The 18,363-nt window shown below is 39.1% G+C and overlaps 3 protein-coding genes across 4 annotated transcripts in view; all 3 read left to right on the top strand.

Annotated features, from left to right (window-relative positions):
- LOC127652414 (NACHT, LRR and PYD domains-containing protein 3-like) overlaps window positions 1–18,363 on the top strand; it is a 252,794-nt gene that overhangs the window by 138,957 nt on the left and 95,474 nt on the right.
- On the top strand, window positions 4,680–11,007 carry LOC127652447 (E3 ubiquitin/ISG15 ligase TRIM25-like). Its single transcript, XM_052138607.1, has 5 exons — window positions 4,680–5,302; window positions 6,928–7,023; window positions 8,349–8,582; window positions 9,457–9,616; window positions 10,196–11,007. Exons 1-5 carry the CDS (start codon window positions 4,721–4,723, stop codon window positions 10,432–10,434), a joined length of 1,311 nt encoding a protein of 436 aa, XP_051994567.1. The 5' UTR covers window positions 4,680–4,720; the 3' UTR covers window positions 10,435–11,007.
- LOC127652423 (protein NLRC3-like) overlaps window positions 16,071–18,363 on the top strand; it is a 170,897-nt gene continuing 168,604 nt past the window's right edge. For both annotated transcript variants that reach the window (XM_052138571.1, XM_052138561.1), the window contains exon 1: window positions 16,071–16,231. The gene's annotated coding sequence lies outside the window, so the exon portion shown is untranslated. The remainder of the gene's footprint in view (window positions 16,232–18,363) is intronic.

The following is an 18,363-nucleotide window of genomic DNA, read 5'->3' as shown; positions in this document are numbered from 1 at the left end:
GTTTTCTTATTATGCTGCCGGAAATTATCCTACTTACAACTTCTGACTTACGAGCATGTGACGGTAAAGTAATTTGTTCCCGGAAAAACATTCATTCATATATATATTTCTTGAGGAACTTGTATTTTGACACCATAAAAAATATTCCTGGGCTTGAGAACGATAATGGACTCATGGTCAAATACAAACTTTTATGGTGTAAATTTGTACAACATGCATGAAATAGTTGCTGATATACATAAATGATTATGATCAAAACTGTAAGCGCTAACAATGAGCTGTATTTAGAAAAATTATAAAAAATTATCGTTCACTATAAAAACAGTACTCTCCTCCGCCATGTTGAAAGTTTACAACAACTCCCATCTCAGAAACTCTGGTATCAAAATTATCTCAGAGTTTCCCAGTTGTAATTACGTTCTCATTCATCAGCTCATGTTTGAGATCCACCTATGGGAAGGGCATCCGTACCTGACCTCTGCAGAAACATACAATTGCACCTAGAAGTCTGGCTAGACAGACAGAAGCACGTGCCCTATGCTCAGTAAGGACCCACCCCCTTACCTAAGAGCATATAACGACCTGCACGCGCTGCTGCTCCTCAGTTGACATTCGCTTCTCGCGACCTCTGTTTTTCTCTCAGCTCGGTTCATATTTGACTTTCACTAATTTGTCTACAGGAGGACACATCGCTCAGATCAGCCTCCGCCAGGCGTGACTGTCTTGGTTCAGCCAGATTAGCAGTTTCCCCTCATGTTGTGAAAAGTGTTAACGACAGAAGCGTCCTTAACAGGGTGGGGAGCCACTCAGGAGGGCAGAAGGATGAACGGTTTGTGGCCGAGCGAACATCGTTCAGCCCATATAAATTATTTGGAGCTCATGACTGTATGGAAAGCTCTGAATAAATTTCTGCCCTGCTTGCAGGGGCATCATGTGTTTATTCACTGTGACAATAGCAGTGGCACATATCAATCATCAGGGCGGCATGCACTCGCCCAAGCTTCATGCCCTAGCTCACAGGCTTTTAGTGTGGAGCACTTCCTGTCGTTACGCGCGACCCATGTTCCAGGCATTTTGAACAGGGGCGCAGACCTTCTGTCGAGGGGGAACCTGCTCTACGGAGACTGGCGCCCCCACCCCAAGATAGTGGGCATGTTGTGGGAAAGATTTGGACAGGCGACCGTAGATCTCTTCACCTTGCGCAAAAACTCCCATTGTCCTATGTTCTTCTCGCTAAAGGACGAGGACGCGCCCCTCGGCATGGACGCACTAGCCTACCCGTGGTCCAAAGTGCTGCTCTATGCATTTCCTCCCCTGTGCCTGTTAATACCTACCCTGGCCAGGGTGAGAGAGCAGGGCCTGTCCCTCATTTTGTTAGCACCCAGGTGGCTCAAAGCACCATGGCTGGCAGAGATAATTCCTCTTCTGCATGCCCAACCATGGCCCCTCCCTCTACGCACAGACCTGTTGTCTCAGGCGAATGGGGAGCTATATCACCCACACCCGGACAGGGTGGCTCTTTGGGCTTGGCCCGTGAGAGGGCAAGTTGAAGCCCGATGGGGCTCCCCCCCATGGGTAGTTGCCACTATACAGAACACTAGGGCCTCCTCCACAAGGTCCCTATATGACTGTAAGTGGCAAGTGTTTGAAGGGTAGTGTGATGGGCTTGGTTCCACATCATATCAGATTTCAGTCTCTGATATTTTGTGTTTTTTACAAGACCTTATGGATAAAGGAAGGTCTTTTTCCACTATTAAGGTCTACTAGGTCTATTTTGGGTTTGACGGCTCAACGGCAAGGCAGCATCCCCTCATTCGTAGATTTATGAAGGGTGCCCGCCGTTCTCTCCCAGTTACTAGGAGAACTGTTCCTGAGTGGGACCTCTCTATGGTGCTGGAGGCTTTATGCCAGCTGCCTTTTGAGCCCCTGGGAAGCATTTCCCTAAAATTGCTGTCTTTCAAGACAGCGTTGCTCCTGGCCTTAGCATCAGCTAAACGTGTCAGTGACCTGCATGCACTCTCTGTTCATTCCTCGTGCACAAAATTCTCTTAGTGGAGATATGGTTTTCCGCCTAACCCGGCCTTTATGCCAAAATGCTTCCCAGCATTCTCATGTGAGGTAATGGAGCTTTCTGCTTTTCACCCTCCTCCTTTTTCATCTGCGGAGTATCAGAGGCTGAATGGTCTGTGTCCGGTTCGTGCCCTGCGGGTTTACTTGGATAGGACTAGTGCTTTTCGGAAGAGTAATCAGCTCTTTATCTCTTGGGGGTGGGTTCTTCATAGCCCCTTCCCTGTTAGCTCCTTTTCTTTATATATACATTATATATATATATATATATATATATATATATATATATATAAGTAAGAAAAAGGGGTTAGGGGCTGGTTGGCTGCGCACATTCATATCACCAAGCATGCATTAACATTCCTGCCTGGGTGTTGTCTTTACTGTATGCTGCTGGGCTGCATTTTTATGATTGTGCCACTAACATGTTATTTATGCTCTACCTGTACACAGTTCTCACTTGTGTGCTTCAGGGTTGCCATGTGTGTGATTATGGGACATGTCGAGCACCGCATCTTTGGGGCGACCGTTCCCTTAACTGGCTTGTAGGACCTCACTGTGAGTGTATTGTGCAATCGGGGAGCTGTCAATGTCTCCCATAGGTGGATCTCGGACATGAGATGATGAAAGAGAACAATAGGTTACTCACGTAACCCCGGTTCTCTGAAACATCGAGTGGAGAGATCCACCAAGCTTGCCCCGCTTGCTGCACGAGAAGCGAATATACTTACTGAGGAGCAGCAGCGCGGGAAGGTCGTTATATGCTCATAGGTAAGGGGGTGGGTCCTTACCGAGCAAAGGTCACACGCTTCTGTCTGTCTAGCCAGACTTGGTGCAATTGGATGCTTCTGCAGAGGTCAGGTACGATGCCCTTCCCATAGGTGGATCTCTCCACTCAATGTTTCAGAGAACCGGGGTTACGTGAGTAACCTATTGACTTGAGGGGTCGTTCGTGTGCAATTACAAGTGGGATACTCATATTTACGATAATTCTGAGCGCACATGAAGGCAACATCTCATCCCAAAATCCCAATTAGCAATTCAAGTGCATTGACACTCGCTTGACTGCAGGTGACGCTGTGATAAGGTAAGTTACATTTTCGAGTCTTTTGAGCTCAGCTTCATCACATGGCGGCTAGAATGACTTTCCTATGAACATGGATAATTAAATATCCCATTAGAGTGGTTAATCCGAGGTGTTTAGATGACCCAAAATTCAGATTAATAGAAGCACACACCTGCTGATTTATTCAGTGTTTTGGAATTGTTTTTTCTTGCCTGTCTGCATTTCTGCAACATTGTGTGCATAGATTTCTCCAACCTGCTCTCACATCCAATCCAACCACATTCATCTGTTTATGAACCTCTTCAGTTTTAACTGGAGCACAGTTCATTTTTATGAAAATATGAATCCCTAAATACAATAAGAAATAACATTCTGCATTGTGCTATAAGAGTAAGGGAATCCGTAATGGTGCCTTCTACAAACATCTGAATTGGTTAACCCTCGTGTACTGATTGAACATTTTTGTCCGACAAACGGTATCCTTCTTTGGAGAGATATATAACTTTGTGATCCCTCTTTTTACCATTTTAAAACACACTTAAAACCATGAACTGATTCCATTAAGTTTAGGTATTTTTCCAATAAAGGACATGTTGCTTGTTTTTGTTTGGGAAACATGTATTGCAGTGCAAAACAAATTGTCTTGAATGACTTTATTGAATGATGTTTGCAAAACACATGGTAGATAACTAAATACTTATTCCAAGTCTTCTCTTTGTGACGTGGTCAGATTTAACTGTAAATTGTGCATTGTAAACTCAGCATATATTCATAGCAAGTGGTTTAAAAAACATAAACATTGACAAAAATATTCTTTTATAATGTCTAAATATATATCCATATGCATAACTTGTGATAATATCAAGACGTTAAGTTACAGCACTGAGTTACAGAGACCATGCAAAAATAAGGGGAACACTGAGGCCACCTATAGGCTATACTTGTCATTGCAATTGTCATGTTTCTCCAGCAGATGCTCCTTGTGCATGACACATTGCTGCCTTTTTATTTAAAAAAATTCTATGTATCTTTTTACAGAAGTGAAGGTAACAAAACATTTGATTGTTTTATATAAAAGTTGAGTGGTATAATTTGAGCTAAATGAGGTCTAATCCATAAAGTACAACAAAATACCAATAATAACTATGAAAGAAGTAAGCTAAAAGGTGGGACACACAAAATGTGTTGTTGTAAAAGGTTTATGAAAAAAAGCTGTTACACAAAGACTGTTAGCCCAAAATGAGCAAGGCGCTCGAGAAATCATGTTCTGATACATTCCAGTGTGAAAGCGTTTAATTGTGACAAGTACAGGTACAAATAAGCTGATCATGGTTATATGTTTGGTTTATTGTCATTCTGTGATGAGAACTCAAATCGTTCAGTCATACGTTTGAAACTTTGATGCACACCTTTGAGACACAAAATACAGTGGATAACATTCAAAGAAATTGTTTACAGTTAGTTACACCCTTCAGGAAATAAACCTGTTTCTTAAGCATGCAATCAGGAAGATAAGTCAAGTTTCCAGTAAAGAGAAAAAACTCTTCAAGCTGCAGTGTGTCGTCTCTCTATCTGTGGACATACAGTGAAATGGCAGAAGCCAATATTTCATGGACTGATGACCAGTTATGCTGTCCAGTGTGTCTGGATCTCCTAAAGGATCCAGTGACCATTTCTTGTGGACACAGTTACTGTATGAGCTGTATTACAGAATACTGGAATCAGGATGATCTGAGGGGAGTCTTCAGATGCCCTACGTGCAGAAAGACCTTCACTCCAAGACCTGATTTAGGGAAGAATGTGATGCTCGCTGAAATGGTGGAGAAACTGAAGAGGGCAAGAATCCAAGAGACTCCATGTTACGCTGGTCCTGGAGATGTGGAGTGTGGCGTCTGTACTGGAAGAAAACAGAAAGCCGTCAAGTCCTGTCTGGTGTGTCTGAACTCTTACTGTCAAAATCATCTTGAACAACATGAGAATCTCTTCAAGGGTACGAGACACAACGTGATAGATGCCACTGGACGACTCCAGGAGATGATCTACCCTCAACATGATAAAATGCTGGAATTTTACTGTCGCACTGACCAGAAATGCATTTGTGTGCTGTGTATGATAAATGAACACAAAAACCACAACATTTTATCTGCTGCAGAAGCGAGTATTGAGAAACAGGTAACCAACATTTCCTTAACTGTCACTCATCACTAATGATGTTACGTTAGTTCATGTTTATGTTCACTGGAATATGTTGTTACTGGAAAAACAGGACTACATATATTTCTGCAGACCTGAAATATGTTGCTGCAGGAACAATTCGATGCAGTTCGAGGTCTAACGTCCAAAGGTGGCGCTGAAAGCGAGTTCTTTTCTCCAATGCAGATTAGGTCATGATATTGATCTTATTTCAAACTTGTAACAATTAGCACCAAGTTAAACATCAATACTTGGCGAGAGGTATCCATTAGCATTCCCATTTATCTCAAAGGCAGTTGTATGGCTTCCGCATGCCACCCGGAAGTATTGAATTCTGCCATCTTTGCTCATTGGCACTTATGCTGCATTCCATTCAAAGCCAGATGTGGGAAATTTCTACTTGACATTTGTAATCTCCGACCCTAAAGGCTTTCCATTGCAGGATGCTCAGAAGATTACGTATACGTAAAAGTGCAATGCTCCCGTTAGCTTAGCAAGTGTCCGACTGACGACAAAGACATCCCTTAGTAACCAAATTGCAGAGGATAAATGATACTATGAAATTTAAGCCTTTGTTCTACAGGTGTGCATTGATCAAAGGATAGTTTAATCTGAGGTTTACACATCAGTCTCTACAAACAATTGTTAAACAAGTTTTATTATCATGTAATTTAGGATATTTAACTCACAGATGCTTTTTATTTCCCAAAAATGTGAACATTTACGATATCTTTGTAAATTGTCCCGGGTGCCGGAATCTCGTCGAAATCAGAGTTGTGAATTTCCAAGTTGGAAGTCCGACTACATGTTGCAATATGTTGCATTATTATGCATAGGAGTGGTGGTGGTGTAGTGGTCTAAAGCACATAACTGGTAGTCTGGTAATCAGAAGGACCCTGGTTCAAGCCCCACAGCCACCACCATTGTGTCCTTGAGCAAGGCACTTAACTCCAGGTTGCTCCGGGGGAATTGTCCCTGTAATAAGGGCTCTGTAAGTTGCTTTGGATAAAAGCGTCTGCCAAATGCATAAATGTAAGTTATTCCAGGTGGGAATTTGGAATTTCAGAGTTGAATGGAACGCAGCATCATGGTTTTTGATCAGTCAACTGAGCCGTTAATGTCCTGTAACTAATAACTCTTACGTCAGCGATGACATCAAAAGCAGCAGAGAGGTCAAATACATTTTTTGAAGGTTTGAGCCCTCAATGGCTACTTTTAAATGACCTTCAAAGGAGAGAGATGCTTTTTGGGCCTATGTTGTGTAGTTATAACCTATAATGTTTAAGCCGGGTGAAACCTTCAACTTGTAATGACTTGGTCATGTCACAGACTTGAACACGTTTAAAACACAACAAACTTTAAGAGCCACTATTGGACATTTCACCTGGAAAAAGCAGCAAATTACCCACTGCAACATATGCTTTCCTAACATTAGGTGCAGTCACATTTTTCCGGGATACCAGGTAGGCTTTGTTAAATTTTCTCGCAATCAGGGGCAGAATGATTGTGTAATGTCAGTCATAAAACCGTAGCCTACCAGACTCAAACAACCCCATCATTCACTCTTATGTAGCATTACTCACAAGTATTTGTGCTTTGTACAGAAAGTTTTGGCGGAGACGCAGCTAAAATTCCAGCAGAGAATCCAGCAGAGAGAGAAAGATCTTCAGGAGCTGAGAGAGGCTGTGGAGTCTCATAAGGTGAATGTTAAGAAGAAGAGAAGTTTAAGTCTCAGTTTTTAATATGGCTGTTTGATGTACTGTACAGTACCACTAAGATCAAAGCAGATGTTGCCATACAAATAATCATTAACAATCACTTTGAGGGACTTGGTTGTATATTTTCTTTCGTCATTTTCATTTTCCTTAAAAGTACATACCAAAAAAAAATACCACCTGCCTAATATGCTGTTGGTCCTCCGTATCCCCCCCCGAGGTATGGACCCCTGAGGGTGTCCTGTGGTATCTGGCACCAAGACACCAGCAGCAGATCCTTCAAGTCCTGTAAGTTGCGAGGTGGAGTCACCATTTATTGGACTTGTTGGTCCAGCACATCCCACAGATGCTCAATCGGATTGAGATCCAGGGAATTTGGAGGCCAGGGCAACAACTTGAACCATCATGTTCCTCAAACAATTCCCGAACAATGTTTGGCAGGATGAAAGAGGCCATTGCAGGAAGGGGTGTACCTGGTCTTCCATGATGGTTAGGTAGGTGGCACATGTCAAATTGATGTCCACATGAGTTTCATGAGTTTCCTAGCAGAACTTTGTCTAAAACATCACACTCCCACAGTGCATCCTGGTGCCATCACTTCCCAAGGAAACGGTGCACACATACAAGGCCTTCCACGTGATACAAAAGAAAATGGGATTCATCGGACCAGGTGACCTTCTTCCACTGCTCCAAGGACCAGTTCCATTGCCTATTGTAGGTGCTTTCGATGGTGGATAGGGGCTATTATGGGCATTCTGACTGGTCTGCGGCTAAGCAGCCCCATACGCAGTGTTTTGACACATTCCTCCCGTAACATCATTAAAAGTTTCTTTGACTTGTGCTACAGTAGACCTTCTGTCGGGTTCAGACAACACGAGATAACCTTCGTTGCCTTCATGCTTCTATGTGCCTTGGGCACCCAACACCCTGTCGCCAGTTTGTGGTTTGTCTCTCCTCGGACCACTGTCAGTAATAACTCACCACTGCTGACCGGGAGCACCCCACAAGCACCCCACAAGCCTTGACGTTTCAGAGATGCTCTGACCCAGTCGTCTGGCCATAACAATGTGGCCCTTGTTAAAGTCACTCAGGTCTTTAATCCTGCCCATTTGTCGTCCTAGCAAAAATAAACACACACGCCCCAAGTCTATTCCAAGCTTCAAGAACATACTGTGTTGCTGTGTAAGCACATGGTGACAGAATATACTTGGATTTCTTACAAAGTTTTTCATATATAATAAAATTCAGCTCATATGGTATAAAACCAATAAACCTTGGATTTGTCTTTTTTAACCCTGTTACACTAACAGCACTCTGCACAGACAGCAGTGGAGGACTGTGAGCTGATCTTCACCGAGTTGATCTCATCCATTGAGAGAAGGCGCTCTGAGGTCACACAGCTGATCAGAGATCAGGAGAAGGCTGCAGTGAGTCGAGCTGAAGAACTCTTGCAGCAACTGGAGCAGGAGATTGATGATCTGAGGAGGAGAGATGATGAGTTGCAGCGGCTTTCATACTCCAACGATGATATCAATGTCCTCCAGGTAACCGAAATCTAGAAAAACACTCAGTGGACTTTAGTGAAGTCTTCTTATTACGGAGAGTTTTTACTCATTTTGCTGGACCATAATTAATATCCCAGATACCACACGTACATCTCCGAGATGTCTATTTATGAGCGTTTCATCTGGAAAGTGTCAAATCTAATTAACATCTGCTAAACATCTTAAAAAGGTCAAATTTAACATTCAAAATTCAGCAGATGTCTTTGAGACGTTTATGATTTTGAATGTTAAATTTGACCTTTTTAAGATGTTTAGCAGATGTTTATTAGAATCTGATGCCTTCTAGATAAAACACTGTTAAACAGACTTCTCAGAGATGTATGTGTGCTAACTGGGCTAATTTAGTGCTGCCACCAAATAATATTTTAACCCTCCTATGTTTTTTTTTACCTAAATACTAAATACATCTTTGTTCTTCAAAAATGTGCTTATTTGTATATGCAAATTAATGGTAATGTAAAGATCAAAATAGCATAAAATCCCAAAGGAAATGCATATGTTTATTGTTCTTACAGAAAAAAAATCGTAACACATCGCACCCTTCAGGTCAAAAATGACCGCAGTAACCAAATAGAGGTGCTATTTCCCATAGGAGGGTTAACCCTTATTTAAAATGGACCATGTTTTACTAAAGTAATAATGCATAGTGGTCTAAAGCACTGGACTGGTAATCAGAAGGTTGCTGGTTTGATCCCCACAGCCACCACCATTGTGTCCTTGAGCAAGGCATTTAACTCCAGGTTGCTCCGGGGGGATTGTCCCTGTAATATGAGCTCTAAAAGTCACTTTGGATAAAAGCATCTGCCAAATGCATAAATGTAAATGTAAAATCTGTTTGGCTTTGTGTCTGTAGAGTTTCCATTCTCTCTCCGCCCCTTCTGGACTTACAGACTCGCCCAGCATCAATGTCACGTCTCATCTCTCTTATGATCATGTAATGAACTCTGTCTCTCAACTCAGAGACCAACTGGAGCATTTCTGCGAAGAGGAGATGGAGAAGATATTTGCTGGAGGTACATTTCTGGATATTCCTTCATTCTTTTGTTCATTCTTTATTTATTTAGATGTAATTTGAGCATCAGTTAATTAAATATAAAATGGAATTGATGTAGATTGAATTTTATAATAATTCAACTTATAATGGGAATTAAACTTCAGATGTCCCACGGTTTCTATAGTGACAATCATATCGACTTCTGACCATTCCTACATGGTACATTACTAGGGAAAAGAAGACACACTAATATCAATTCATTCATTTTAATTTATTTGTTATGCTTATACATATTGCTCCAAAGCAGCTTTGCAAAGAATAGAATAATGCCAAACAAACGCCCAAAGGAGCAAGCCAACGGGAACCAAGAGATGAGGACAAAACCTTGGGAGGAACCGAGTCTCAGTTGGGGAAGCCAATAATTTAATGACTACAATCACTTGTAATATTATAGGTATAGATGCAATGTGCAGACAGTGGGGATGGCAGAGACATGTGTCATGCCTGGAGTTGGGTGGGACTCTGTGATGGCAGATGTATTGAAGTAATAGTGGAAAACAAGTAACAATAACTCCCAAACTCTAACCAATATCTATAGGCTACAACAGCAAGACGAAAGATGAGATTCCTGGGAACTCCCTGGCAAATCCCCTGGAAAACACCCTGGTGGAGCTGCATAGAGAACCAATGACAGCACATGATTCACGGACAAGCACAACAACCACCACCATAACGGTTTATGACCCAGAGACTGGCAAAGATGTATTGCTCGATGAGGCCTATCGTATGGGTCTGATTAATTACAATACATACATTGAAATTCAAGGGAAACAATGACAAACGTTTTAAGTTCAAGTTCAGAGTTTAAGTTCAGCATAGTGAAGGGTTTGTTCTTTATCAAAATTAATAGTTAATTTTAGGGCTGTTGATTTAACGCTGTGTGATTAATTATATAAAAAATTATGCATAAATAAAATTACACAATTAATCATGTCCCCAGACCTTAATACGGAAGATTTCTGAGCAATTCAAACTTGAAGTACCAACAGTTTCCTCCAGGGGGCAGTAAGCAAAACTCCAGCTTTTAAGGCAACGTGCAGCTTATACAGAGAACAAACCACCGACAGCAGACAGCACAAGATGAGAACACATTCTTGTGTACAAACACAGCTTGATGGAGTGCAAATCCAAAGGCAGTGATCTCAAGACGTGTTTTTCAATGTATTAAACTACATTTAACTTGACACGGTAACCTAAAAGTGGTATTTTTATGTCTGATGTCTGACGCAGGTGTACATTGCCGTGTCCTTAGAAAAGCCCTTATAAAATCTAATAAATCTCAGAATGGTTGACAAAATGGATTGCTGTGAACTGTAGGCCAATGATTGGCTCATGTTTAATAATATGCAAATAAACGATATATTGTATTCTAAAGACACTTTTGTCATGCCTTATCAATGCTGAACTCCTCTGCCACAATAATGTCACTCAATTTAATTATTTAAATATATCTATTTCAAGTTAATTCATCATTATATATTGAATCATTGTTATTTGAGGGGCGTTCTTTACAAAAATGTACATATGCTATTGTAACACAGTAAAGGTTTGGGAAAGGAGGAGGCGGGAACCGGCTGAACCATCAAAATATTGTTTACATTTTGCATTATGAGTATACCTACAGAAACCTTTCTGTACTGAAATGTTTCTTTGTGTTGCGGTTTAAAGTTCTTTATTGCTGCATTTTTTAAAACCAGGGTTCTTTTTGGAACCTTAAACACATTCTATTTAGCACTGAAGGATTCTACGATTGTTACATTCTAAGAACTCTATCACAGTGTTATTTAGAATCATTTTTCTTAAGAGAGCAGATTAAGATGCACAACTGATCAATGTATCTGTTGCCAAGCAACAACTAAAACAACACTGATGCCACAGAGGCTCCTTCCTTCTCCAGCCTCAACTTCTCCAAAAACAAAGACTGCAGAGCTTGAAATCCCAATAATGAGAGCAGATTTATGTGATATATATTATAAATATATTATATTATATATTTATGTGATATTCATACATGTGTACTCTAAGATGAGCAATTACGGAAGCGTATTGCATTCACTTGAGAAAAAAAAATCTACTCTGTTTTTCTGAATTAACGACTTAATTATCTCAGAATTACGAGATAATTTTTCATGGAAAAAAGTTTTTGCTCTGTTTTTCTGAATTAACGAGTTAATTATCTCGTAATATAAATAATCAAATTTGTATCTGTAATCAGCTACAATAGCAAGTTCTGTGGTTGTCGATGAACTAATACATTTTCACATTCATTAGAATTTAAATTTCGTGTCCTGGTGTTTATTATTAATATAACAGATTCATTTATTCATGGATTTTGGTTCCAGTGGTGGCTGCATAGGATTGTTTCCAATTTCCAATAAATCCAGAGCGTTGTAAAGTCCAAAAGTCAACATGTTTTGAAAAAGGATAGATGTAATAATTTCCAAAATTCACAACATGTTTTTATCTAACGAAATATTCCGCCTCAATCCATGTTTGTTGGCGTTTAGACTTTCAAAACCCTTTTCACTGTGGTGGAAAAAACTTGCTGTACACAAAGCGAGGCACGCACCTTCCGGGGCAGTCTAGCAGCTAATATATAATATATATAGGCCTATGTATTTATATAGTCTAGCACTATTATATATTACAAAAAAAGATCGTATTATGTAGGACTATCTGCGTTCGCTTGGCGCTCCATTTGATCCATATTATTGTATTTTATTCAATACATTTTTAGGGTGATGACGCCATAAAATATGACGACAGACAAGCTTCATTCTAAAACCTCAATAGAAGTGTCGAATGTAAATATGACATGACATTTGGTCCAGTCTAGTATGAACGGTCAGAATGAGCGCTATGGCCATTCTAGTAGTTCTAGAATTCCGGTAGTTCTCGTGTTAAATGCAAGTACAAGTCTATTGCTTGATTAGTGTCCTTTGGAAGATCAAAGCGTGTCTCAGCCATGACAGTATTACAAATGTCATAGACAGTAATGTCTTTGTATTGAAGGCCAAGTTTAAAATATATCTCTATAAATTCATGCGCATCCAGCTAAAATAGAGCTCCTGGCAGGATTTTGAGGGATCTCATTAATTCAGAAAAACAGAACAAAATATTTTTTTTTCCATGAAAAATTATCTCGTAATTCTGAGATAATTAACTCGTTAATTCAGAAAAACAGAGTAGATTTTTTTTTCTCAAGTGAATGCAATACGCTTCCGTAAGCAATGTCTGGTGTGGATGGATATCATTTTATGTCATGCTGTGGTATTATATCTTTTCCTGTAATGGTTTTTAAAGTGCTTTTGTCAGCAACTTTCTTCTGGTTTCAGTTCATGAATGGGCTTAACAGCTTGTTGAACTGTTTGATAATAAACGGACATGTCTTCATTAACTCAAGTACAACTCATAATAAAAAACCCATATTGAATTCAACTTTAACCCCAACCCGTCAGATTGTGCTGTTCTATAGTGCCTCATTTAAAGGTATTAAAAAAATATATGTTCCATACATTTAAGGTTTCACTTAATTTAGTATATTTTGTTATATGTACACAAGTATTTGACAGTAGTTTTAATAGGGATGCCATATGCAGCCTCAAGATGGCAGTCATGTATAGTTAATAACTCACTTTTTCAAGTTCAATTGTAAACCAGATGCTTTTGAGAATGAGGCAATAATTTCAATGGCCTTTGGGACCTGCTCAACATATTTTAGAAACAAGGTTGTGTCCTCAGCCAGCTGACTTATAAATATTTGGCTATCAAAGACATTTAAGTGTTCAATATCAGAAAACACTTTAAAGATGAAAACATTATCATCACCTGTCCCCTGACTTTCACTTTCATTGATGAGATGGGGGCTGATGCCCAGTGTGTATCCAGAGATGCCTACTCTGCCTTCTGGACAACAGTTTTTGATATTGCTGCTGAGGGGGAAGATATGAGGGATCCTTTGCTGTCACCAAAGTGGCAAGAAGAAGAGTGGAAGGTCATGGGCAGAATTCTGGCCAAAGGTTTCAAAGATCTGCAATGTTGTGTTTGTATTTAAAGAAAGTTATTTGTAATAATTTTGTTTAAACATTTCTGGATCAAGTTACTATGATGTTTAGATCCATATTCGAATCATCCGGTAATGAGTGTCTTCCTCTACGGAAGCTCTACGGCCGTGTTACCATGACACCGTGTCACGCGAAAAGATTTAAAACTTTTTAAAACGTCCCACGAGACACGTATTCTGTTGTATTTGTTGCGCTGTGTCGCTTTTTAAACGTACACGAACACGTTCAGTCTTAACTGGCCATGGACAACATTTTATCTGACCTGTTAGTCGCGATCTAAACATAATTCAAATGTTATTTGTTCATTATCACGATTTATTTATTTATTATCTTGAAATAAAAGCCATTGCTCCTTTCACACGGCACTTCATTGTAAATAACAATGTATGTATTTTGTTATTTGTGTGTTTTGCTTATGGTTATTTTAAAGATTAATAGGCTATTATATTACATTCTTCTATTCGCACTTTGCACTTGGATCCAATCTTTATACGTCCCGTAACAAAACTATGATTCCTCACCTCTCACCAATTTGTTTGGGCATTTTACATCGGCGTAATTTTTTTTATTTATTTTGATTTTTTTTTGAAGAGTGACACAATTTCTCACGCATCCTCTGAATTGTGAAAGTCGCATTTATGTACATAATTATAACTCAGTATTAGTAAACTTTTGTAGGTTTAATAGATCTTGGTGTGAATCAAACCTGTATTCAAAACTATTCTGGGTTTAATCCTGATGCTTCTAGCAAGTCCCGAATTGATTTTAGCTTTATGAGTCCACCTCTCGCATATCTGCAGCTCCCCTTACAGACCATTGATCAACTGAATTGATGATCAATTAAAAAGATAAACCTTTCTGTAATAAATGATATTAGAAGTTTAACTCTGGTCTTCTGGAAAAAGAAGCGGTGGAAGAAACTGTTTCAGATATTATTAGAGATAGCTAATAGTTTGGGTTCCTGGGAGGGTAAATGGGAATTCTTTAAATACAAACTTCGTCAACTATCTATTTCTTACAGTAAACAACTAAATATATGTTATCTTTTAGAAGAGATCTCTCATTAAAGAAATAAATGAATGTTCAAATGAAGTTTGACAGAGAATGACACATCACGATTGTTATCTCTGTAATCACAGTCATAATTTATATGAGAAAAGTCAGAGGGGCAAACATTAGATCAAGAGATAAATGATGGAAAAAGGGAAAATCTGCTTATTTTTGTAGGTTAGAGAAAAAGCGTCAGTAAAAACACAATTAAAACTTGAATCATTAATGGTGTCGAATGTTCTGATGCTAAATTAATAGCAAAAGAAATCGCCATCTTTTATCAGAACCTGTACTCGTCCTCTTCATTCATTTTACATCCGAATTCCCTTTTTGAAGAAATTGGTGAATTTGTCCCTCAAATAAATGAACAATTTAAAATGACATGTGATGCAGAGTTAACAATTGAAGAGCTTGATTCTGTCACGTGTTTGTCATCAGATAAATCACCTGGTCCAGATGGTTTTACGTCACATTTATATCGTTATTTTTGGGGTTTATTAAGGGAATTTCTATTTGCGACTTTTCAGGAAATATCTAATAATTCGGTTCTACCTCAATGAGACAAGATTAATCACACTTATTCCCAAACCGGGGAAGGACCCTAGACTGTTGGACAATTTACGACCTGTTACTTTGTTAAATAATGAGTATAAACTGTTAACCCATATATATAACAATCACTTGAGACTTGATTTATCTAAAGTTATTGGGGAGACACAAAATGTATAAAGACAAAACTTTATTTCTCTGTATTTAAAAGTGATTTACTTTGTAAATATTTTCCATCACTGAAATGTATGAAGACTGAACAAGCCTGCAAACTCTTTAAGAAGATAAAAGACTTTAGTTTATTGGAAGATGAATGAAGAGACCTCTCTCTCTCCTATTTTTATTATTTATTTATGTTATCTGTGTGTCATGTTTTTTGTTGTGTATTCATTTATGAATATAATTCCATTATAGATGTACATTTTGTTCGTGTTCAATAAAAATAAAAATCGCATTTGAAGTGTCGCTTTTCTGAAACGAGACAGCCTTGATGACGTATGCGGCCGATAAACGCGACCTCCGGAGGACACATCCTTCCAAACGAGACACAGCGAGAGAAAGTTGATGAGCTGCATCATGATACAATTAAACCTGATTGGATTGAATTTGTCAACCTGAAACTCTGAGTTCATTCAGAGACCTTCATGTTACAGACCTCTGCTGCAGCTTTAAATGTTGTTTGTCTGTTTTCAGACTCCTCCTCCTCCTCACGTGACAGGCGAAAGTGAAACTATTAAATCAGCAGCCATTTTATGACTCGAGCAGGAAATTACACGACGAGAGAAAAATTGAAAAAGTTCGACAGTTTGTGCTGCACTGGATTGTCTGAAACAATAAATCAATTGATGAAGTATTTTGTAGGTGATATTCTAGTCAGTAAACAGGAAGTGAACATCAACAGCTCTTGACAGGTGAGTACTGAACTGCTGCAAAACAAACCGGAACTCAAGAGAGATAATAGTGTTCAAAAGTTACTACAGGACTCGACTGTAACCAAATGTTTGCGACTATTTTTTGAGACAGTATTTTTTTTTCAACTACTCGCACATGTGCGACCTTCAAATTTGACGACATTTAGTTTTTTAATTTCATGTTGAAAAACGAGGAATTGGGCTGTGAGTGATTAGTCAACTGTGTGGATGACGTCATATACACTCGTGTGGCGTCACACTCATCGTTCGTAATATTGCGTCACATACAACGCGAAGAAAATAGGCTTGTTTGAGATGCGCCTTGCCTCGCCTGAAATGTAGGTGAGAGTAGGCGGCTGCAGTGAGGGGAGGAGTGAAAAAAGTGCAGGCAAGCCGGACACTTCCTGAATCTCGCTGTGTTGTGGACTGCAAACGTCAGCAATGGAAGAGATCGCGTTCGCGTTCTTTATCGCAGACGAAGTGGATGCAATTGAAATACCACTGTTTTTACATGAAGATGGTTATGATGAGGAGAATCACCGAAGGTGAACAGTGCTCATTACTTAAAATGCCTTAGCTTGTTTCTGTTCTGCATTTCTCACTTGTTGCATTATATATGCTGCATATTTTTTATCTGTAAAAAGGAATTTCAATCAATAAAATAAAATTAATTCCATCATCAAGCAACCAATTTTTTATTTTTTTTTACTCACCATTCTTTATTGTCTCAGCAATTTATTTGCTTACTGTTAATGTCATTGCTCCCTGGGAGTCTGATAGTGTTAATAACACATTCTCCATCTTGCTACAATTGTTAACTTTGTGGGTGCCTTTTATAATCAAAGCCATAATGAGAAATGATGAGCATACAGATGCTGCACTAAATTTATATTGTTATCCCTAATTATGGGTTAAACATTTCAGAGTGGGATATGGCACAGCTGATTAACCTAATGATGTGTATCCTACTTCAGGGATAGTTTACCCAAAGAAAAACAAATATTTGGGTGAACTATCCCTTTTTTACATGAAAAAATTCTATATAAATATATTACACAATTGTTTGTCACCTTAATGTAAGTTTGAATTTCATGTTTAATGATTAGGAAAAGTGTGTACAGCAAATTATTATTCAAAAATAATATGAAACAAAAACACATTCTAAATTAAGAAATGAGCATGTGTGGGTTTTGTTTACTGCACTCCAGGAATAACCCAGATAAAGATATCAGATAAAAACACACAAACATGAGGCCTATATTGTAAAACCGTCACATTAGATGTGATTATGCATGTATTGATGGATTGACTCATTTATTTAATGGAATAATGTGGTACAAAAATGTCAATGTACAAAATGAACACAAGCATACAATACAATAAAGAGAAAATTACAACAAACAGGACTTCAAACCAAGAAAATAAAAATAAAAGGGTAAATAAAGCACATGTACTAATTACTAATAAAGTACTATAGAAAAAGTAAATAGTATTAGGCTATAGGTAATGGACTTCTGAGAATTAAGGGAAAAAAATATCAGCTGACAATCGCAGCCAATGAGCATTAAGTTGTGTCGTCAGCAAGTCGTTTCCCATCATGCTTTTGATCAGCGCAGTCGGTGGAGAGCAACTGCGCGTGACTGCAGAATCCGACACGTGCACCTTGCGCTCGCGAGAGTTTTTTGACATACGTCAGCATGACATCAGAGCAAGGCGGACCGCTCTCTGACACATTTCTAACCGGCATGCATTACGCGCTGATCACCGGTGATCGGTTCTGCGCAGATTTTGCTCATCTCAAACAAGCCTATTATTCGCCTCGCATTGCTCGCGCGAGTTTGACCGCTGGATTATAAATGTGAGTTTAATCTCGCGTTAGCGCGTGAATTCCCCCTTCTCTTCCGGAAAAGGACAGGAGGAGGGGCTTCAGTTAATATGTGACTGTGATCTAAAATAAAACAACACAATGTAGTTTCTGTATTTATTACCAAAGCATTTATCATAAATACAGTTAAAATTGGGAAAATGTGAATAATAGCGTTGCAGGTCGATTTAAGGTGTGCGCCCCTAAATTTTCTGCCTGTTCCCTTAAAATGTTCAGTTAATATTTACAGTGCTCCTAGTAAAATAAG

Source organism: Xyrauchen texanus, chromosome 12 (genome assembly GCF_025860055.1).
Source record: "Xyrauchen texanus isolate HMW12.3.18 chromosome 12, RBS_HiC_50CHRs, whole genome shotgun sequence".
NCBI classification, from domain to species: domain Eukaryota; kingdom Metazoa; phylum Chordata; class Actinopteri; order Cypriniformes; family Catostomidae; genus Xyrauchen; species Xyrauchen texanus.
Note: the sequence above shows the minus strand (reverse complement) of the source record. Positions and strands in the feature narration are given on the sequence as shown.

Bases quoted from the DNA above. Each gene is read 5' to 3' on its own strand.
- LOC127652447 (XM_052138607.1), top strand. From the start codon at position 4,721: ATGGCAGAAGCCAATATTTCATGGACTGATGACCAGTTATGCTGTCCA. The intron at 7,024-8,348 runs GTGAATGTTAAG...TTACACTAACAG, and splicing joins AGGCTGTGGAGTCTCATAAG to CACTCTGCACAGACAGCAGT. The intron at 8,583-9,456 runs GTAACCGAAATC...TTGTGTCTGTAG, and splicing joins ATGATATCAATGTCCTCCAG to AGTTTCCATTCTCTCTCCGC.